The sequence below is a fragment of the Saimiri boliviensis genome, chromosome 1 (assembly GCF_048565385.1).
Source record: "Saimiri boliviensis isolate mSaiBol1 chromosome 1, mSaiBol1.pri, whole genome shotgun sequence".
Lineage (NCBI taxonomy): Eukaryota > Metazoa > Chordata > Mammalia > Primates > Cebidae > Saimiri > Saimiri boliviensis.
In genome coordinates this window covers 11,224,530-11,247,081 of record NC_133449.1, presented here as the reverse complement: position 1 = coordinate 11,247,081, position 22,552 = coordinate 11,224,530, and the positions used below count along the sequence as shown (strand labels likewise).

General features: G+C 51.0%; 1 protein-coding gene across 11 annotated transcripts in view; it reads right to left on the bottom strand.

Moving 5' to 3' along the window:
- GREB1 (growth regulating estrogen receptor binding 1) overlaps nucleotides 1–22,552 on the bottom strand; it is a 163,731-nt gene that overhangs the window by 60,545 nt on the left and 80,634 nt on the right. For all 11 annotated transcript variants that reach the window (XM_039460758.2, XM_039460759.2, XM_039460756.2 and 8 more), the window contains exons 3-7: nucleotides 20,433–20,552; nucleotides 16,363–16,539; nucleotides 6,682–6,864; nucleotides 4,730–4,873; nucleotides 2,333–2,461 (exon numbers count right to left, since the gene is read on the bottom strand). In XM_039460758.2, the coding sequence (XP_039316692.2) occupies nucleotides 2,333–2,461; nucleotides 4,730–4,873; nucleotides 6,682–6,864; nucleotides 16,363–16,539; nucleotides 20,433–20,552 (753 nt within the window). The remainder of the gene's footprint in view (nucleotides 1–2,332; nucleotides 2,462–4,729; nucleotides 4,874–6,681; nucleotides 6,865–16,362; nucleotides 16,540–20,432; nucleotides 20,553–22,552) is intronic.

The following is a 22,552-nucleotide window of genomic DNA, read 5'->3' as shown; positions in this document are numbered from 1 at the left end:
TGTGGCATTTGTGGGAGACGATTCATTATGTAGCCTGCTTGGTGCAGGACATTCGGCAGCCTGTCCACTCTGTCCCAGCACCAAATGCCAGTAAGACCCTGTGTCTGGAACAACAAATCCATCCTTTACCAGAGCATTTCCCACCCCGCCCCCAGGGGGCAGCACTTCTCCATTGCAAACCAGTGACTGGCCTGAGTGACAGGCCTCAAGGCTTCAGTAAACTCCAAGTGGTATGAGACAGTTTCTTAAAAACTGATTTTTGAGCTCTCTCCTCAGAACAGACGAGAAGGCCCAGGAACTCCAACACTTCAGCTGTGCTCCACGCAACTCAACCCAGCCAGCGTCATGCCCACTAGCTGGGCTTCCCAGCAGCTGGTACCGGGGCTCTGAGATGCACATGACCACAGCGCTGCCCTCGGTCGGGAACTGCACAGCGCCGAGGCCCCGACAGCCACACATGGCTGCGGGACTGAGCGTGGGACAGCTGGGAGCCCCATGCGCTCACAGGGAGCCCTCCAGCACGGAGCATGTGTCCCCTGAGCTAACCTCAGAAAGGCGGTTTAATAGGTGGGTGTAGAGAGCAGCCCAGAGCTGGGAAGCAGGCACAGGGCATGGAGACAGGAGACGGGGCCACGGGGGTGGGAGCTGAGCTGCCCAGAGCAGCCAAAACAGCAGGGAATGAGGTTCACCAGGTGGGCCGGGGTCAGATTCTGGGAAGGCTTGCATGCTTCCCCGGGCAATCTGGAGGAGCTCCATCTCTCACACCCCTCCACGGAGCATGGCAAGGAAAATGCAGTCAGTCCACACAGGAGGCTTCCTAGGGCCACCTTCACAGGGTCCCGGGCTGAGGGAGGCCCTCGACTCCCTGCTGTTCAGCGTGGAGGCTGGGGGTCCACAGACCTCAGCCCAGAGGGGAGGCAACAGCAGCCTAGCATCCCCAGCCCTGGGGGCCAGCTCTTCAGCCAGAGGGCTGTCCTCAAGGCAGCACCCGGCAGAGAAGCAGCAGTCCCTGGAAGAAAGCAGAAGGCTGCCTGGGGCTTGGCTGCTATGGAGGATGAGACTCTGCTACTGCCTGGGGCTCGGCTGCTGCGGGCTCGGGCTCCAGGATGGAGGCGCTGGTTGGAACCACATTCGCTCCTTCAGTGAAGAATGAGACAATTCACGAGATTTTCACCAGGGAGGTCCTCCGCCAGCACGTGGAGTGGGAGCATGGAGACTGGATTCTAGGCCTGGCCCTGTCTCTCTGGACCTCTGTCTCCTCCCCTGTAAAACAGCACTGGCCTAGATGGTTTCTAAGGTCTCCTCCAGTTTGATGTCGTGGATCCTCAAATCCAGTTTGGCAGAGTGCATGATGGAGGAAGGAAAGACGAGAATGGCGTATGAAGTGGCTCCAGTTGAGCATGGTGGGGAGAGCACTGGACTGGGAGTCCACGAGCAGGTCCCCAGGTTGCTCTGCCCATTGACAGCTTCCTCAAACTCTCCTCTGGCGGGAGGTCTGCTCAGCTCCTTCACTCACCTCTCTCATCCGTATCCTCACCTCCTCATCCCTTTTTGCTCTCTTTCTCCCATTCCACCTCTACATGATGCTTCCCCAACTTCTAAGTTGCAGCTCAGTTATCGCCTCCTCCAGGAAGCCTTACCTGAACAGACCAGCCTCAGTGATGATGCTGATTTGGATGGGAACAGGAACAGCTGGTATTAATTAGTGAGCTGCCAGATGTGCTCTGACCTTTCACACAGCACCTCATCCCTCTTAACCCTTGGAGCAGAATTCTCATCTCCAGATGAAAAAACATTTATTGAGACTTGGCCAAGCTCCCCTGACTAACAAGAGACAGCGGTAGGTTTTAAATTCATATTTATCGGATTCGGAAGCCCATGTTCCTCCCCAGCAACACACCACCCAGTATTGCTCCAAAATTCTACCGTCCTCCAGCTGTGCAGCCCAAAGGACAGGTCACTTGCCATCGCCACAGGTGTCTCACTGCTCTTTGGCACACATGACATCTCCCAAGCATCACTCATACAGCACCAGGGCCTGGGCCCAGACCCACGGACTCAGGAGGCACCAGGCCCAGACCCACAGACTCAGGAGGCACCAGGCCCAGACCCACAGACTCAGGAGGCACCAGGCCCAGACCCACGGACTCAGGAGGCACCAGGCCCAGACCCACGGACTCAGGAGGCACCTGTGGTCCTGGCCTGACTCTCATGGAAGCCACACCAGACTCCAGGAGGCTCAGCGGCCCCAGCCCAGCAGCTCCCATGCCCCCTCTGGCGTTGGCCCAGAGAAGAGCAGGATCCCCAGGATGGCCAGGACAGGCAGCGCTACCTAAAGCCGACGGACGCGGCAGGGTCAACAGGTTATTCTTTGCCAGTTGTTGGCACTTCGGGGAATCTTTGCCGTTGAAAACAGCCGGACCCATTGCTGCACTTAGTGAGGGGTGATCAGAAGCTGGTCCTGAAAGCAGATAGAAGGCAAAGAGGAGGGTCAGGTCACAAGAATGCCCTGGGTGCCAGACAAGGAGGAAATCATTTTCCTTGCGGTTTCAAAAACTTGCTTTTCCCCAGAAAGTCTCATCGAGAGGTCAGAATTCCCAACAGTGATTCTGCTGCACTGAGAAGACACATGCAGACACACACACACACATACACACACACACACACACACACACACACGTGCACACGCACTCCTGCATACATACTCCTGCATACACACAAGCACACACATGCACAAACATGTACACACACACGCACAAACACACACTTATGTACATGCACACATAGGAACATGCACCCTCCTGCTCACACCTCATTGAACACAACAGCCTGAGTGAAAGAAGGACCGGGGGACTTTCTGAATTCCAGGACCACACCTGAAACTTCTGCTTCCTTCTACCTTCTCTCTCAAGACCTCCGGTTGATATGGTTTGGCTGTGTCCCCACCCAAATCCCACTTGGAATTGTAGCTCCCATAATCCCTCTGTGTCGTGAGAGTGACCTTGTGGGAGGTAACTGCATCGTGGGGGTAGTTTTCCCCATATTGTTCTCATGATAGTGAGTAAGTCTCACGAGATCTGATGGTTTTATAAAGGGCAGCCCCCCTGCACAGGCTCTCTTGCCTGCCGCCATGTAAGAAGTGCCTTTGCTCCTCCTTTGCCTTTTGCCATGATTGTGAGGCCTTCACAGCCATGTAGAACTGTGAGTCCATTAAACCACTTTCCTTTATAAATTGCCCAGTCTCGGGTATGTCTTCATAGCAGTATGAAAATGGACTAATACATTTGGAGTCTAGGAGAGCAGTTGGGTTTGCAGCTACCTGGGTGCAGACGGTTCATAGGGCCCAGGGCTCCCAGGTCTGAGGGTAATTCTGGGAGCAATCCTGGCTTTTAGTCTCCTGGGGCTGACCGAACTGCTTACGTTGTCCACGTCAACCAGAATGGTCTGGAAAGAGCTCAGGTCAGGAGTCGCATTGAATGCTTCCTGTGGGTTTAGGAGGGTGGCTCTGAAGCCAGATGACATGTGTCTGAGCCCAGTTCCACCACTTCCCAGCTGTGCAACTCTGGACACTTAGTTAACCGCCTATGCCTCAGCGTTCTCCTCTAGAAAACGGGGCTGGTCATTGTAACCACTGTGAGAATGACATGAGTTAGCAGAAAAAACTGCCAAGAATGGTGGCTGGTGTGCAGCACTCTGAGTACTTGCTCATGCTACCATCGTATTTAATTCTTACAATCGCCCTGCAAATTAGACAAGAGACTTTCCAACTTTACAGACGAGGAAATGGAAGTTCAGAGGGCTTGAGTTGCCCCAAATCACTGAGCTGAAAGGTGGGAGCACTGGAGCTTACACCCAGACACCCAGACAGCAAAAACAGCAGGCTCTTCAGTCCATGATGGCAGAGGCACAGGGGGCCTGGGCATGGGGAAGCAGTGAGGCGCTCTGGGCCTCTGGAGGAGAGTATGTCCCAGACTCGTGCCCAGGCGATAGATGGGCCAGGTGGGTACAAGGGCACTGGCTCCCCCTCAGGGCCAATCACTTCTACAGACCCTCTGGGCAGGAGACATGAAAACAACCAGCGACCTTCCTGAGGCACGGGAAGGCTGGTGTCTACTGTGATGACAATCACCATGCTTAGTAAGTCTGCACCATGGCAAGGTGCCAAGCATGTGAATCAGAAACACCAAATGTCACGTCTTGCCTCCACCTTCTCCTGCCCACGAGGTCATAGGCAAGCACCCAGCCTCAGTGAGCCTCACCTTCCCAATCAGTAAAATGCAGAAACTGATGCCTGCTCGCAGCATGGTTGTTGAGCTTCAAGGTGATCACAAAGCACAGGCGAGCCAAGCATAGGATGAATGGTAGTGGCAATCTGGGCTTTTCTGCCCCTTCTAGCAATTCATTCAAACCCTGACACAGCACCTTTACATAGAGAGCTCTATGCTGTGTGGGGGGCTGGGGGTGGCTGCAGAGGGATCCTGAATGTGTCCCCACCAGGTGATCCCACTTTGTATCAAACAGGAAAAAAGAAAAGCTCTGAAATGAAATGAAAAACCTAGCATTCCTTGTTGAAAAGTATTACAAATTCAAGATAAAATGTAAAGGTGTTACAGAAAAAGATAGCAGCCCCCTGACTGTGAAGAATGTTTGACTACACAGTCACCTGGGCACATCAGAGACATGCCAGGTCTGTGGTTCCAGCAGCTCTGGCGTGTCTCTGCCGCCTCACCTGCCTGCTGCGCTCCCATCAGGATGCCAGGGTTCGTCCCCAGAGTGGGCTCGCTGGGGAAGGAAGCCAGAGGCCCCGCGCTCTCCAGAGCCGGGAAGAGGGAACCGGAACAAGTACTGGCTGGGATCTGCCGGCTTCTGAACTCTAAGGGGCAAGAGCACACGTGAAAACCATCGCTCTCTCCAACAGTTATAAAAGCAGGTTCTGGAGTGGAATGTATCCTACGGAGAGTGAGCTATGTAGACAGCCACACAAGCTGCCACCACATCCTGGTCTTTGCTTCAGTGTGAAGCCGGCATGTAGGGGGAGGCCAGGGGGTGCAACTCTTTACCTGTGACTCCAGGCTGAGGCCAGCATCGGGTGGGGACGCGGGGTGGGGTGGGGAGGGTGCAACCCTCTACCTGTGACTCCAGGCCAAGGCCGGTGGGGGAGGGGTGCAACCCTCTACCTGTGACTCCAAGCCGAGGGGCAGCTCTGGTTGTTAAGAGTGGGAGCAATGCTAAGTATTCGAAAGAAAGGTACGGAATATACAAATAAGTCATCCTACGGCTACCCCTAAGGTCCAGGGAAAGAAGAGAGTATCACTTGAAGATAAAGAAATGATACCATCTTCCACCCTAAGTCCTCTTCATGGAAAGGCCAACCCGCGGAACCTGGGGGGTTGTGCTTGGACCCAGCCAGTGATCAAAGACGGTGAACTGGTCCCACACGGGGCAGAACCACCGCATCCTCAGGGCCTGAGAAATGACCGGTGGGTAGCAGGAGCTCAGGAAGCATTTACTGAACAAAGCAAGAAAAGCGGAGAGGAAGGAGGAGCGGGTTGTGAGGGGGCGTGGCCAGAGCTGCCCAGCCCGAGGTCTCTTCCTTCTACTCCCAGGACCTGGCCAGGAGGGTCCAGAGGACAAGATGGGAACAAATGCAGATAAAGGAGGGACACCTCACATCCCAGACGTGCCCTCCGCCGGCAGCAGGTCACCGAGGATCCAGCCTCCTCCTCATCCCCCAGAGCTGACTGTGGCTGTGAGAGCCGCAGCTGAGACAAAGACGGGTTGGAGGGGTGCTGCCGACGTTTCAGAAAGCTGCTCCCTTCTTCGGAGACCAGCAACGTGAAGCTGGGCTTTCTGGCCACAGTTCAGGGTCCAGGGGCTTGGTGGGGCATTGTTCAAGCTAAGCGGTCTGAAGTCAGGTTCTCAGCCTTGGCGCCAATGACATTTACAGTGGGCTTCTTTGTGCTGGGGGCTGCCCTGTGCACTGCAGAACGTTCAGCCGCACACTGGTCCCTGCCCCACATGACAATCAAACTTGTCTCCAGTCATGGCCAGATGTTCCCCAGGAGACAAAAGTCATCTATGGTTGGGTGAACCACTCAGTTTGGGGAGATGCGAACCAGTGCCCCAAATACTTGCCATAGGAGGCCATGCACAGTCTGTCCCTCTGTCAACTTTTTTTTTTTTTTTTGAGATGGAGTCATGCTCTGCTGCCCAGGCTGGAGTGCAGTGGCGCCATCTCAGCTCACTGCAACCTCTACCTCCCAGTTTCAAGCAATTCTCCTGCCTCAGCCTCCTGAATAGCTGGGATTACAGACATGCACCATCACGCCCAGCTAATTTTTACATTTTTAGTAGAGATGGGTTTTCACCATGTTGTTCAGGCTGGTCTCAAACTCCTGACCTCAAGTGATCGGCTCGCCCCAGCCTCCCAAAGTGCTGGGATTACAGGTGTGAGCCACCACGACTGGCCCTCTGTTGACTTTTAAACATCCCATTCAATTAGACTGTCACTGTCAACCAGCTTAACACTCGTAATACAAAGAAGCATTTTCATGAGCCTGGCCTTTTACCTGCAATCTGTGCTGCTGTGCAGGGGTCTCTCCCCAACATCCTGCCAACAGGCCCCACGGCCCTCTGGGGGGCCCAACGTTCCCACACCTCCTCCACAGGCAACGTGCTCACCTGAGCCTTTCCAACAGATTAAAGATCCTTTGGTTAGAGTCCCTTGTGCATTACGGACCAGGTAATACTTCAAGTGTTTCTGCTTCTTGGGTTGAGTGGTCAGTTTCAGATTTATATGATTGGAGAATTCCGTGAAGTAACAGAAGCCTTTCTTTCCACAGCCAACACAATTCCCAGAGAAACCTGGAGAAGGAAGCAAACCGTAAACACCGCCAACTCATTTCCAAAGTCCTTTTCAAATAAGACACAGTTCATCGAAATGCTGAAGGTTCGCTTCCTGTGCCACCAGGCAGAAAATTCCACAAGGCAAGTGCCCCGCCCTCTCAGCCTGGCCCAGTGGTTAAGACAGCTTTGACTCAAATAAAGGAGGACCAAGATTTAGTGATAGAGATGGGCCCAGGCAAGCTTGGAAGATTTAACGTGCTTGAGGGACTACTTAAACACCTACACAGAGAGCAAACTTTGCAAGGTAAGTTTGGGAGACGTCCCGTTCCACTGTCTACACGCATCGGGCACCTGAAATGATGCCACAGGCTCTTATTTCTTCTGGGAGTGCCAGTCACAGACTCCCAAAGCAATTTGACTAGTGAGATGGGCTATGCTGGGTGACCTTAAGAGTCCAAAATTCCATCCGGCTATGGAGCTGATCCGCTGAGTTGCTAAAAAGAAATCAGGAGAGGTCCGCAATGCCTGGTCAGCACGCTGGCAAGTAAATTCCGTGGCTTGGCAGCCAGTGGATGGAGATGTTCTGCTAGAATGTGGCTATCGTGCGGCTCTTGGCCTCCACACCAGGCCTACAACTGCCTTTCTGGGAGGTGATGGAGGCTCCATCAGCTGTGAGGCTCTAAGCAGGCCTCCTGTGTAGTAGCAATGACAAAACCACCTCCTGGGAGCTATTAAAATCCAGAGAATGTGCTTGAAAAGACCTTCATGCACTGTAAAGCCTATTCAAATCGCAGGCATTGGGAGTGATGGTTAAGATGAGAAATGTGAAGACTTGGCTTCTGCCCTGGCTGACTGCTCTTGTTTAAACCATCTTAAGATGGCCTTGCTTCACCCACTGGTACGTCTGGTTTCTGTGGGTCCTTCAGCCCGGGAGATCTGGAAGCTAAGACTCATGTATCATATTCTCTGGTTGATACGTCTACAAAGGTCATCGTGCCTTAGGCCATGCGGGCTACCCGGCTGTGTGTGTAACTCTGCTCTGAAACAGTCTCTCTAAGGCCTTTGGCTAGTGCTCAAAACAACTCCAGTTAGTGAAGGTTAAAAACATCTCCACAGATAAATAAAACATCTACATTAGAGAAGCCCACTGGACTCTCTGATCTATTGTGAGCACATTTAGTCTTCCTCAAAAGACGTTAGAAATAAGGACAGACTGCTTGGCCTCACCACGGGACAGTCACAGGGTAATGGACCCTCCATGCCAGCACAAACAGTAAGGTACCGAGAGACGTGAAACACTGTCCTCTAGATGCGCTTGCTTTCCGTGGGACAGGCAAGGAACTGACGTGCACAGGGAACCAGACCCATTCCCGCCATTCATCTCAATCCACAAGTGACACAGGAGCCAGTCACTCTGGAGGGCAAATTCTTCTTTGTGAAATCAGAGGACCAGACAGCCCAACTGTTCTAATCTACAGGTACAGAAAATGTCGCATTCGACTCTAGCCTGAGGATGACGTTCTCACTCACAAGCCTGGCATCGGAGGCTGCCCCGATGCCCCCCAGCCTTCATCTCCAGCTTTATTCCTGTCCCTCCTCTGATATGCTAATTCCCAACTGGACTCCCCTGCCTCTCAACCCAGCCTGCTCCCACTGCCCTGCACCCACAGGCTCATCCTCTCCTCTGGGGGTCCCACCTGTGCACCTCCAGCCCTCACTCAACATCCTGTTCTGATGCCCACCCCAAGGGCCTTCTGCGACCTAAAGGCTGGCTTGCACTTTCCTCCAGACTCTAGGCTCTTCCTGTAGCTCAGGGGCCTCTGAACATCCTTCTTAGTGATTGAAATTCGTGCCTTTTTCCCATCGTCATTCCTCTAGGTTCACAGCATGATCGCACCTGCGGGCTGTGTGTGTGCACGTGTGCGTGTACTGACTCATGGCAGCCAGTTAACACTGAGAGGGGAAAAAGGAGAGAGGAAACAGGGTAACTGTAAGCAGCATCCTGTTAGGGTTTCTGCAAGCGCTCTGAGGAATCACCTCATGCTTTTATTCATTCATTCGCTTCCAACTTAGGGATGCCTGAGATAATCCCAGCTCAACTGCTGCCTAAGAACAAGGCCCGAAGAAACCTTCAGAGCCCCCCGGAAGGGCATCTAAGCCTGGATGTTAAGAAGATGGATGAACAGGAAATAGAACCGTAAGACACCAAGAGCCACTTGCCAAGGCCGGGCTGTCAGCCCTCTCCAGAGACAGCAAGGCAGGTTACAGGCATCTGTCCCCCGGGAAACACAGGCGGGGACCGTCGCTGTGCTGCAGAGGCTATCTCCTGCGCTGGGATGGGAAGGGGGCCCTTTGTGTTTCAGAAATGAGGGTGGACACCCTGGGTCTTGCTGGTACAGGAAACACTTAGAGACCCAGCAAGCAAACTGCTTTTCTGCTTTGGCAAAAACGTTCTGGTCAGGAGACCCAGCTGCTCTTCTGAGAGGTGTCTTGGAGAGACAGCCACAGAGGCCAACCAAGACAACCACAGACAAGCTTTCAAACCAGCCCTGGGGAAATGCCAACTCATTTAGAAAGTATTGGAAAGGCAACAAAGTTTTCATGAGAAAGAGGAAAATACGGAGCCACGCTCTTCAGAAATCTACCTTAGGACCTGAAAGTTTAGAAAGTTTTCTTTATATGATAGGCTTGGAAAGCACCGGGATCCTTCCTGAAACCACAAATCCCTGCCGGCTGTGGATATCCAGAGTCGAAATTCTTGCTTCAATGTCCTCACCTCGGGAAACAGGCCATGGTAAACACAGCTCCTGTCACCACGCCTGGCCACACCCTGTAATTTTCCCATGGGTCTAGTTTAGCAGCTGCAGGTAGCATTTGTTTACTAAGCATGTCCTAGGCAGATATGTGTGCTGGCCACTGAGCAAGGCTCGCCCCTTCTACTGAAAGGACAGCTACGTCCACGACCCTCAGCCCGGCCGGGGAGTGTGCAGAAGCCTGGATACCCGAAGGGTCTACAGTTAGGTGATGTGGGGCAGGTAACTAACACCTCCGAGCTTTGCTTTCCTCAACTGTCAACAAGCCAACAACAGCTGACATTCACAGCACACCCACCACGGGCCAGCCACTGTACCAGGCACGTTATAAATGTTCTCATTTAAACCTCCTGACGCCCGACACAGCAATCAATAGCAGTGTCTCAGTTTACAGGTGAAAGCGTTGAGGCAGAGAGATAGAAATTCATCCATGGTACAGGGTGACCCAGCCATGGCTACAGGATGGAAAGTGCTGGAGTTAGGATTGAACCCGTCTCCTCCCCAAAACCCACCTCGTAGGAGCACTATGGGGGTTAAGTACCCACGAGATGTTTAACATGTCACGGGTACGCTGCAAGCATCCCTCCTTCCTCTCCCCTGGACTAAGCTGTATGGAGAGCACAGTGGGAGTGGGGGGCAGGGCACTCACGTGTGGCCCTATGAGGGCAACTATATAACCCCCCACAACAGTGTGAGACATGGGGGAAGCAGCTCCACCTCTCTGGGTTTCCACTGTCCAACCATCAAAGGGAAGGCTAGGACTAGATGGGCCCTATGCCTCCTTCTAGGACCAAAGTGACATGATTCTTCTTGGAAGCAGCCATAGGTGGCTTCCTTTGTTCACAGACTCAGTAGTGTCTGAGCACTTGGCTCATAGCAGGCTGGAGGTGACCCAGGTTTACTAATGGGGCCACCTCCTCTGGAGAGAGGGTCCTCTCACCAAACCTCAGGAATGCCTCTAGAAGCCCACCTGCACCTGACCTTCCTTCCTGAACCACAGTCCAAGGAAATCTGGATTTCAGCCACTGCACCAGACCTGGGAGCCGCAAACCAGCACCCTGGGTCTGACGCCTCCATCCTGTGCCTTCCCAGGAGAGCGGATGCTCAGAAGGGCCTTGATCTAGGCCACTGTCCCTGCACAGAGGACCACTTAGCCCAAGTCATCCACCCTCTATGAAAAAATCCAAATCCAAATCTGACAAATACTTTTATGCACAAATATGTTTAGAAAAAAAAAATCTGACAGGAAATGAACCAGGTGCTCTGGGCAAGACATAGATTAAACATACATGGTTCATTTATTGGGTATTGTTTTTGGTTTAAAAATAAAAAAGTGGTCCCTGACTGTTAGAAAGAAGGGACAGACACAGTTAAATAATCCCAGGATTGAGGCAGAAGTACCAGTGGCAACCATAGCAGTTCCTCAAATTTGGGCAGAATTTTCGAGTTTATAAAGATCATCACATAAAGATCTGAGTCACCCTCAAAACCGCGGTCAGGTACAGCACATATCATTAGCCCCTTTATAGATGGCAAACCTATAGCCCCCAAGGCAGGAAAAACTTCTCTACCAAGATGGGACTGGCTGTTCGAGCACACTGTGCTATGGGGAAGAATGGAGGAACAGCAGGAGTAATTTAGGAAGGCAATTCCAGGAAGACATCCCGGCAAGTGGGATTTAAATTGGGCCTGAACAACAACTCTGTGTTCCTTCCAAATAATGAGCCTTGGAAACCCATGAGCTCAGACAAGCACACACTATACCCAGCGACTAATGACCACCCTCCTTGTGCCTGAAAATAAAGAGTGACTTGGGACGAAAATAAAATCACCTTTAGCTCATTACATCATATTAATTGAAAAACAAAAAACAAAAGAAAAAAAAAAAAACCAGAATCTAGCATGGATCTACTGTGATCACCAGCTGATAAACATTATTTTATCTCCCCACCTGGATGGAGACTGGAAAAGACCATGGGTAAAGTAAAACGAGGTTGTGTGTGTGTGTGTGTGTGTGTGTGTGTATGTGCGTGCACACGCGCACACGCACCCACCCAGAGCCCCTGCCTTGATATTACATACATATATGTGCCCAGAGCCTCTGCCTTGGTATTACATGTATATATGGGCCTAGAGCCCCTGCCTTGGTATTTTATTTATATTTTTATATATTGATATAGATATATAAATATGCACCCAGAGCCCCTGGCTTGGTATTTTGTTTATATATGCCCAGAGCCCCTGCCTTGGTATTTTATTTATATTTTTATATGTTGATATAGATATATAGATATACACCCAGCGCCCCTGGCTTGGTATTTTGTTTATATGTGCCCAGAGCCCCTGCCTTGGTATTTTGGCCACATCCCAGCTCAAGTGTAGAAATGACCTCCTTGTGTCAGGGAAGCCTGAGGAGCTGTATCAGGATTCTGGATCAAACAGGAAGTGGGGTGGGGTCCCAGGTGTCCCCAAGAAGAATGGAGTGTTCAGGGGTGGTAAATAGTACGATGTTGGGGGGTTTGAAACACGTAACTCTCAGGCCATTGTACTCCTCTAGAATCCTGCAGTAAGTTTATAACTAGTTCTTCTGCCTCAGTTTCTCCCTTTGCATAAAAATTGTGTGTCTGACTTCTAAGAAATCTCCCTAAAACACAGTTTAAAACACAGTCATCTAAATTTAACATTTAACACTCTAAATTTCCTAAAAAATATATCAATTATTGGGGCAAAACTAGGGAGGAACGACCTACACGTTGAGAAACATTTAAGAGACACAGCAACCAAATGCTCAAGAAGAACCCTTTCTGGATCTTGATAATTGCTTTAAAAAAAAAAAAAAAAAAGCATACGATACAATTTGAACACACTGAATATTTGATCATATTAAATAGCTGTTAACTCTTACAGATATGATAATGGTATTCGATTTCTAATGAAAAGCCGTTATCTTTTTCTTTTTTAAAACGGAGTTCCACTCTTGTTGCCCAGACTGTAGTATAATGACTTGATCTCAGCTCACTGCAACCCCTACCTCCCGGATTTAAGTGATTCTGCTGTCTCAGCCTCCTGAGTAGCTGGGATTATAGGTGCCTGCCACCACACCCAGCTAATTTTTGTATTCTTAGTAGAGACGGGATTTCAACATGTTGGCCAGGCTGGTCTCGAACTCCTGACCTCAGGCGATCCGCCCGCCTCAGTCTCCCAAAGTGCTAAGATTTCAGGCATGAGCCACCGTGCCTGGCCCAATTATCTTTTAGAGATATGTGCTGAAATATTTACAGATGAAATGATACAATGTCTGGGATTTGTTTCAAAATAATCCCAGAAAGGAAGAAGAAGGGGACATTATCAGTGAAACAAGATTGGCCATGTGTTGGTAACGTTGGTAACGTTAAAGAAGGCTAGATCACCTCATTTCATGAGACTCTGTACTTCTGTGGTTTGAAAATAGCTCCTTGGGTAATGCATTCTTTTCCAAGCAGAACCCAACAGGACACCACCCTCCCCCCGCCGCCACACTCTGCCAGCCTCCGCTCCAGCCACAGAGCACTCCAGCCACTTCTGCAATGCGCCATGCTGTCGTGCACAGGGAGTTCCCTCTGCTGAGATGCCCTGCATCCTCCAGGACCTGGGCACCAGGGCCAGACCATCGAGGTTCAAACGGCTGGGTTGTCCTGAGCAAGTCAGTTAGGCTCTCTGTGCCTTCATTTCTATATGTAACTCTAGATAATAATGGACCCATCACATTGGCTATTTTAACTCATTTCGTGCAGTTTCTGGCATATGACAAACGCTCAAAAAGTGCCGACTGCTATTGGTGCTTGGTTTCTGTTGTTATGCTCCAATTTGCAAAATTCCACTCATTTTTCAGGGCCCAACTCAGATACCACATCCTCCCATTCCCCTCCTCACTGGGAGCCAGTGTGCCCCTCCGCATCCCCAGAGCACCTTACCCTCTCTGCTAGACCAGGCTGCACACGGATGCATTGTAAGATGTATTGCCAGAGTCATTTGTTGCGGACTTCTAGGCTGAGTCTTGGTATGCCTGCGTCCCCCCACCCTTCCCCCAGACATAACTGAAGGGTCAGGTTTCCATTTCACATTATATGTTCAATAAATGCATGCTGAATCATTTGCCTGCTGAATGAACAAAGGACTCATTTACTCCCATCTAAGAAAGGACAATCTAGCAGGATATGTTTTCCTTTTTTTATGTCTGAGCTGTCAACCAATTTAGATAAATCACTGGGCAATAAACTGAAACATACACCTAGAGTTTAATCTTTCAGCTTTTTCAGTTAAAATCCCTGAGTTGATTAAAAGTTCCTTAAAAAGTCTCCTCACACTGCTGCTTCCTGAAAGGTATTCCCCAGCCTGTGTTTTATAGATCCCTAAAAAGCACTGAACCTGCCATTGCAGGGCTGGAGGAGACCCTCTTGTCCTGTGCAGCCATCAGACTTAATTGCAGGAAACCTAAATGGTGTTAAGCATGCAAGCTGAGAGCATAAAGTTATTTTAAAAGAAGAAAGCCGATGGTATTACCAACCAGGCCTCGTTACCCATTTCAGACGGCTTTTGGCAAGCAATTAACAAAGCTCCTACTTCCTCTCCCGGATGAGCTGGTGCTGTTACTGGGCTGGTGGTGAAGGAACTAAAAGATCCTCCTCTCTGAGGGCCAAGAGGCAGAGCCTCCTTGATTTACTACCCAGGCAATTCATTTACAGTCACAAAGTGGAATCCAGACAAATCTTCAGCCACCACCAGATCAAACACTAAGGCGGCCACCCAGCACCGCCTCCCCGGACTCACTTTCATCCGGGGCGACTGTCACAAGCATTCAGTCTGTCATTGAATCATTCCACCGGCTTCTTTGCCAGAGTGGATTTTCTGGATTCTGTTTTAGAGAACTAGTTTTAACAAGTCCACGGGCCTGCCTTAAGAGAGTCGGCTAAAGGTTTTCTCTCCTTCATCATCATCTGGCGGTGCTGTTCCTCCAGCGGGCATTCACCTGCCCTGTGTCGGAGTTCACACACCTGTGTGTCCCCCGCTCCCTTGTGGCAGGAGCCATTTCGTTTTCTTCTCTCCAAGCTCTCCTCTCTCCGTCCTTCACCCTTTGCACAGCGCCTCAGACAGGGTGTGCTCAGTAACTACCCACGGGAGTGAGTTTATCCACCTAGCTTTTGGGGACGTATCAAGCGCAAACCTGGAGGCTTCCATGTCTAAACCCATGGAAAATATGTAAGAGATTGCGGGGTTTTTCAGTCTAGAAGTTTTCCCCATAAATTCTCACAATCAAGCTTGCTTCTACATGAAGATTGTTCCTGAGGCTACGGCTGAAGTGGATCATTATCAATCCTGCCTCCTGCCCAGATTTCCTCCAAAGAAGATGCCAGGCCAGGTCAGGGGAGCAGACCCACAGTCATGGAATGGGAACGGACTGCCAAAGGGCCAGGGAACATGTGGTAGTGGCCTCCCCACTTCATGGATGAGGACACAGAAGCCCAGGGCGCCGCACAGGGATCTGTGGCCAGATGCAGGACAGGAACCCAGGTCCCTGGGCTCTCACTCCACACCTCGGGTGTCCCTAGATTTTGCTCCACAATGGGGTAGCCTGCTACGGGAGGGCCTGGCACACAGTAAGAGCTCCATTACATCATATAAGCAAAGGCAGCCAGGCTTGGCAAGGCCTGGCCTCAGCTCCGCACTTAGGGCCTTAGTGGTCCAGTGGTTGTTAGAAAGATCAAAGGCTAGTGGTGCTGATGGCTGGAAGGAAAAGCAGCAGCTCCGTCCATACTGACCTTGACCATAATATGGTAAAGACCACGTGGGATAGTACCAGGTAGAATCTGGAGCCGAGAAGACTTGAGTTTGAATCCTGGCTCTGTCCTCTTTACTCATGCACCCTTGGGCAAGTTAACAGATCCAAGCCCACCTGTGAAACTGGGGTCATAAAGACCACCTCTTGGCTGGGCACGGTGGCTCATGCTTGTAATCCCGCACTTTGGGAGGTCAAGGTGGGCAGATCACTTGAGGCCAGGAGTTTGAGAACAGCCTGGCCAGTGTGGTGAAACCCCACTCTACTAAAAAGACAAAAATTAGCCAGGTGTGGTGGCGCACACCTGTAATCCCAGCTATTTGGGAGGCTGAGGCATTAGAATCACTTGAACCCTGGAGATGGAGGTCACAGTGAGCTGAGATAGTGCCACTGCACACCAGCCTGGGTGACAGAGCAAGACTCCATCTCAAAATAAATAAATAAACAAACAGACCACTTGAGAGATGAGTGGCAAACCAAAGGGGAGAATAGATCCAGGGTGCCTGGCAGTCATTCAGGACGGCAAGGTTCTGGAGGCAGGAACACCCTTGGCCTTCTCCTCTGCCTCCATCAGCTGTTTCTGAGACCGTCTAGGACAAGGTTTGTCACCCATTCCTGACACTTAGAGAGGTTTGAAGAATAAATGTATGAAAAATGAATATTAAATGCGGAGCTTTCTACAGGGAAGCAGTCACACTGTAAATGCATCTCTTTTGCATTCCATTCTACAAAGAGATTGTCTACCAAAAAACATAAACAGAGCTGCAGGCTACGCCTGGGGTCCCAAAGGTGGTCCCTCTGTTGCCACCGCCCCCTGCCATGACCTCCCTTGACCCTACTCTACCTCTGTGCAGAAGGAGCCACAAAGGAGGACAAAGCAGAACTTACCAAGAAGAGCATTGTGGCCGTTGTCATCTGGCAGGAACCTCTTATCAACGGCGCACACCAGGAGGTGGTCCGGCAGGCTGGGGGACTTGGCCCCCACGAGGAGAAAGCCCGCGGGGACGTCAATGGGCTCGTTGGAAATGGAGACGAGACGCAGGTCCTTCCCGGCCTGGCAGAACCCTAGGAGGAGTGGACAGGGCACACATGCTGCCCAGGGCTTGCAGAAGCGGGGCACAGGGGCAAAGGAAGCAAACATTCTGGGTGTGCTCAGGAGAAACCCTCACCTCTGGATGTGCTTAACCTCAAAATTAAATCCTGAGAGAGAAAACTGTAATCATACTTGGCTGGGTGTGGGGGTGCACGTCCGTAATCCCAACACTTTGGGAAGCCGAGAAGGGTGGATCACCTGAGGTCAGGAGTTCAAGACCAGCCTGGTCAACATGGTGAAACCCCGTCTCTACTAAAAATATAAAAATTAGCCAGGCGTGGTGATGCAATCCCAGCTACCTGTGAGGCTGAAGCACAAGAATCGCTTGAACCCGGGAGGCGGAGATGGCAGTAAGCTGAGATTGTGCTGCTGCACTCCAGCCTGGGTGACAGAGTGAGACTCCATCTCAAAAAAAAAAAAAAAAAAAAAACAACCTATAATCATAGTTACCCACAACACACAGATCACACATTATTTGTCTATCAGTGTCACCATGTGATCCACATTAATGTGCAAATGAAGCTTAACAGGAATAAATTTTAAACACATGATGGAAAATTGAAATGTAAACCAGATAAATCCATAAGAAACTGAGGGTCTCCTGATGTTTCTTACATGCTGCATTTTACGGGGATGAGAAAGAAGCCAACATGAAAAATGAAGAGTGAGAATGTGATGGCACTGGTTTCCTATAGGGGTTGTGGGGAGGACTGGCATCCAGGACACAGACACGAGCAGCCCGAGAGCACGGAGACTCTCACATTCCATGCCCTTTGGAATCTTTTGCATTTTAGAGCTTGTAAATATATTTCCTATTCAAATAATATGTTTCTACAAATATCTAGGGGAAAAGAAAAGAGAATCAGCTGAGACTAAAATGGATAAGGCCTTTCCAGGGTCTTGTCCCAGGTAAGGGCACACCCAGCGCCATCTCCTGGGTTTCCTGTAGCTTTAGCTCCCACCCGAGACCAGAGAGGGAGCCCTGATAAGCCCAAGCCTTCCAGCAGAGCTCTACAGTACGTCATGAAGACTTTCCTCCTGCGTGCGGGGCTTACCTGTTCAGCATGCATTTGCTCCATGGTTTCCCATGTGCCCCTGGGTAGGGGCAGAAGGCAACACATATGGGGCCAAGACGCTGACAGGCGTGGGGCCAGCACCACCACACGCCACGCGACAGTGAGGCAGGCTCTGCAAAGCTCTCATCTCACCACCTGCAGCAAAGCATGGCTGTTCCCATTTTGAAGATATGGAAACCGAGGCTCAGAGAGGTCGAGTGATTTGTTGCAAGCTACAGAGAGGTGGACCAGGAGGGGAGGCCAAGTTGACTCCCAGGTTTGGGGCATGATAGGGTTTGGCTGTGCCCCCACCCAAATCTCATCTTAAATTGTAACTCCCACAATTCCTACAGATTGTGGGAGGGACCCGGTGGGAGGTCACTGAATCCCCCCCATGGGGGCAGGTCTTTCCCATGCTATTCTTGTAACAGTGACTATGTCTCATGAGATCTGACGGTTTTCAAAAGGGGAGTTTCCCCGCCCAAGCTCTCTCGTCTTGGCTGCTGCCATGTGAGATGTGCCTTTCACCTTCCACCATGATTGTGAGGCCTCCCCACCCATGTTAAGAAACCACCGTCTTTGGTAAATTGCCCAGTCTTGGGTAAGTCTTTATCGGCAGTGTGAAAATGGACTAATACAGGGTAGTTCCCTGCACTGGCTTGGGGGAGGGAAGCCAAGTCCCTGAGGTCAAGGTTAAGCCCCAGAGGTCCCCTCTCTGACCTGGGTCCCTCCCAGCCTGGTATGGTCCATGCCTTCTGAAAAGCTGGAGGGATATAGGCCATGAGTAGTCACAGTGGTCACCATATTTATTTGGAAATTCTGTGGAAACTGCTATAATGACTATTGGAGAGTTTACCTCTTAACTTTTTTTTTTAAGAGACAGAATCTTGCTCTGTTGCCCAGGCTGGCCTTGAAGTCTGGGCTCAGGCAATCCTGCTGCGTCAGCCTCCTGGTAGCTGGGACTTGACTACTTATGCCACCATGCCTGGCTGAAGAGTTCTCCTCTTACCATGTAATTCAGTGGCCTTTTAAACACTTGGACACTGAGAGTCCTGCCTCACTAGGAACCGCCACGTGGACTTGCCCTTGCCTGGAAGAGCAGCCCAGTGAGGGCCGGGTCCCTCCCATGCCAGTCATCATGCTCAGGGTCAAGTCCAGGCCCCAAGGCAGGGCGCGTGGGCCTTCACACCAAGTCTCCTCCCTCCTCCAAGCCTGGCTCTGCCACACCTCAGGCACCTAACTAATCTGCTAGCAATTCCCTCCAACGAGCTGTAATCTCACCCGACTGAGCCTTTGAACATGCTGTTCCCTCGTCTGAAACTCCCCAGCTTCCTCCAACCCCTCCACAGTCTCCTGGCTAACTTGTACTAATCCAACAAAACCCAAAAGGCTACCTCCTCCAGGAAGCCTTCCCAAAACTTTCTACCTGCATTAGAGCCTCTCCTCTGCTCCATGCAGCCCTGCTTGTCCCCAGCTGCATGCAAAATATCCGCTTCCCTGTATAGCGCCCATCAAGCAGGGAGCTCTCATCCTATTTATCTCCAGATGTTCAGAGCAAAGACTTCAATAATTAGTTCGATTACTGCTTAATGTAATAATAACTGGTTAGTTATCTTAAATAACTAACTAAGGACTGAGCACAATGCTTGGACATAGTAGGCATTCCAAAAATATTTGTGTAGGGGGTACCACAGTGTCACATGTAGACCATTTACAAATAAGGAAACTGAGGCTTAGAGAGATGCAATGATCGGCCCACAGCTATTCAACTATCCACTAAGTAGCATGGCCTCCATGTGCCCAGACCTGGCTGATGCCCAAGCTGATGTTCTCACCACTAACTGGCCTCTCCCTTTGACTGGCATGGCATCAAGACAGATGAACTCACTAGCAAAGGGGCTGTGTGGCTCGCGGGTGGCAGAGTCAGGGCGTACACCAAACTCCGAGCGCACAGCACAAGCTCTCGGCACAGGACTAAGCTGCCACCCACCCAGCGTCTCCGGGCCTCAGTTTCTCAACGGTGAAACTGTACCATTATTGACTGCACAGGGACCCTGAGAGGATGTGAATCTGCCTGTTCGACAGTGACATACTGATAAGAAAGATTACTCCAGCCAGGGAAGGTGGCTCACACCTATAATCCCAGCACTTTAGGAGGCCGAGGCTAGTGGATCACCTGAGTTCAGGAGTTTGAGACCGGCCTGGCCAACATGGCAAAACCCCATCTCTACTAAAAATACAAGAATCAGCCAGGCACGGTGGCAGGTGCCTATAATCCCAGCTACTTGGGAGGCTGAGGCAGAAGAATCGTTTGAACTCGGGAGGCAGAGGTTGCAGTGGAGCCAAGATCACACCACTGCACTCCAGCCTGGGTGACAGGGTGAGACTCTGTTAAAAAATAAATAAATAAATAAAAATAAAATAGGAAGAAAGATTCTCTCTCCTAATCATTTCTGAGTTGAACATGCTGTGCAAACAGGCCTGAGTAGGGAAAATGTATTCTCGTTTCCAAGCAACCAACACAGAAAAATGAATGTCTGGCTCCCAAGCCACTGGTCAGGTTGAGGCTGTCCAAAGAGTGGCACAGAGGTCGCCTTAGCATCCCAGCCTGGGGTCTTCAGAGCTCCTGGTTCACCAGGGCAGGCCAGGCCAGCACCTGCTGGGGGCCCACGGGCACAGCTCACACCTCAGGGCACAGGAAGGGCAAAGAGGGCCCCTGCAGCACACAGCCACAGGCCCAGCCACTGGCCCGGCCACTGCCTCCAGGCAGCATAGCAGGCAATGCCCAGCCAGGGGCTGGCAGAGCTCACCGTCTGTTGTGCAGCATCCTTCAGGCGGAGGGTGCAGCTGGAAAGGGTTTGGGAGGCTGTTTGGTTCCAGCCCTCCTTCTCCCTCTTCTTCCTCTTCCTCGTTGTCCACTCGGCTACCACCTAGATGAGGGAAGAAGAGAGATAAGCAAGGCAGCCGCCATCTGGGCTCAGAGCTTCCTCCAGGCCTTTCCTCTGCCTGGATTCTCAGGACCTACGGGACTAATCCAGAATGGGTTCCACTCATCCTGAACACGCACTCAGCAAGTCTAGCTAGTTCAGAGTTAACTTATCCTTACAAACACTGTGGAAGTCGAGTTTTATCAACCTTCTTTCCCGGAGGGAAAAGCTGAGGCTTGTTCAGGTTGGATGACTCGGCCAAGGTCACACCGCACACAGGCCTCGGCCTCTTGACTCCAAATTCAGGTTCGCTTCTCTTCCACCTGCTACAGCTGTGCAAATACTAAAAGGTTTAATGTGTACAGAACTGGTTGACAAGGAGTGCAACGCCTGGACACAACAGCATTCCAAAACCATTTGTGTAGGGGGTACCACAGTTTCACATGCAGACCATCTTACAAATAAGGACACAGAGGCTCAGAGAGACCCCGTGATTGGCCCACAGCTATTCAACTATGTGCTATGTCTGATGCCCAAGCTGATGTTCTCGCCCCTTAACTGTCCTGCTTCATTTGGGGTAGTAAGAACCGCTTTGCACAATACAAGACAGAAGTCAAACTGCGCATTAATTATCCCCAAGGGAAGAACACATATACACATTACTGGATGGATACCACACACACACAGCCATTCTAGAACAGGGTCAGGTATGGTATGGATGATATGGTATGGATGTAGGAAACTTTTTTTAAGTGAGACAACATTTCAGAAGGAATGGTCACTGTGGAATGGGTCAGGCGAGCCCAGAAGTGGCCACGGACATCCCCCTCCTTGGTACGCACTCTGTCCCTACAAGGAAATGAACGCCTCTCAGTTCCAGCGGGCAGGCTCTCTGCCCTCACTCAGTCCTGTATTCTGGACACCCCACAGGGAGGCTAAGTACAACTGTGTGTCGGGCAGCCCAGTGGCTCTGGGTCCACAGAGTCGCAACTCAGTCACCAAGCACTGCTGGAGAAGGCGAGACCTCAGGCTGTTGAAGTTTGGTCCTGCCAACTTCTTGTAAGTTACACATTTGGGGTAAAAAGTCTCTCTCAACTTCTCTTATCTTTAAATGTCATTTAATAAACAGCATACGAATTTCTTCAGGGAACAGGGTCATTATGAACATCCTTAAACACACTGGGCTCTGATACAGGCACTCTTCGCTACCTTTTTTGTTTTTTTTTTTGAGATGGAGTTTCACTCGTCACCCAGGCTGGAGTGCAATGGTGCAATCTTAGCTCACTGAACCTCCGTCTTCCGGGCTCAGGCAATTATCCTACCTCAGCCTCCTGAGTAACGTGGGTTACAGGCACCTGCCACCACGTCCAGCTAATTTTTGTATTTTTAGTAGAGACGGGTTTTCACCATGTTGGCCAGTCTGATCTCAAACTCCTGACTTCAGGTGATCCGCCTCGGCTTCCCAAAGTGCTGGGATTACAGGTAGGAGCCACCACACCCGGCCCGTTCTGTGTTTGTCTTCGCCTCCAGTGTTGGTTTATTTGTTGTCATGTCTCAAACTCTCACTTAATTTGGCTCTGACACCGTCCATCTATCCAGTGGGCTAAGTGGCCTGGGTTAACAATGAAATTATGTGTAGTAGAAAGAAAATGGGCTGGAAATGAGGGAGCTCAGGCTTCAGTACTAGCGTGGGCCACTGCCTGTATCAGGTATCCCCAAACTACGGCCCACGGGCCGCATGCGGCCCCCTGAGGCCATTTACCTGCCCCCCGCCGCACTTCGGGAAGGGGCACCTCTTTCATTGGTGGTCAGTGAGAGGAGCACAGTATGTGGCAGCCCTCCAGCGGTCTGAGGGACAGTGAACTGGCCCCCTATGTAAAAAGTTTGGGGACGCCTGGCCTATATGGACGCAGGAACGTTACTTAAACTCTCTGCGTGTCTGATCCTGCACCTTTAAAATGAGGTGGTTAATCCAGAGGAACCCTAAGGTCACCTGGAGCTGT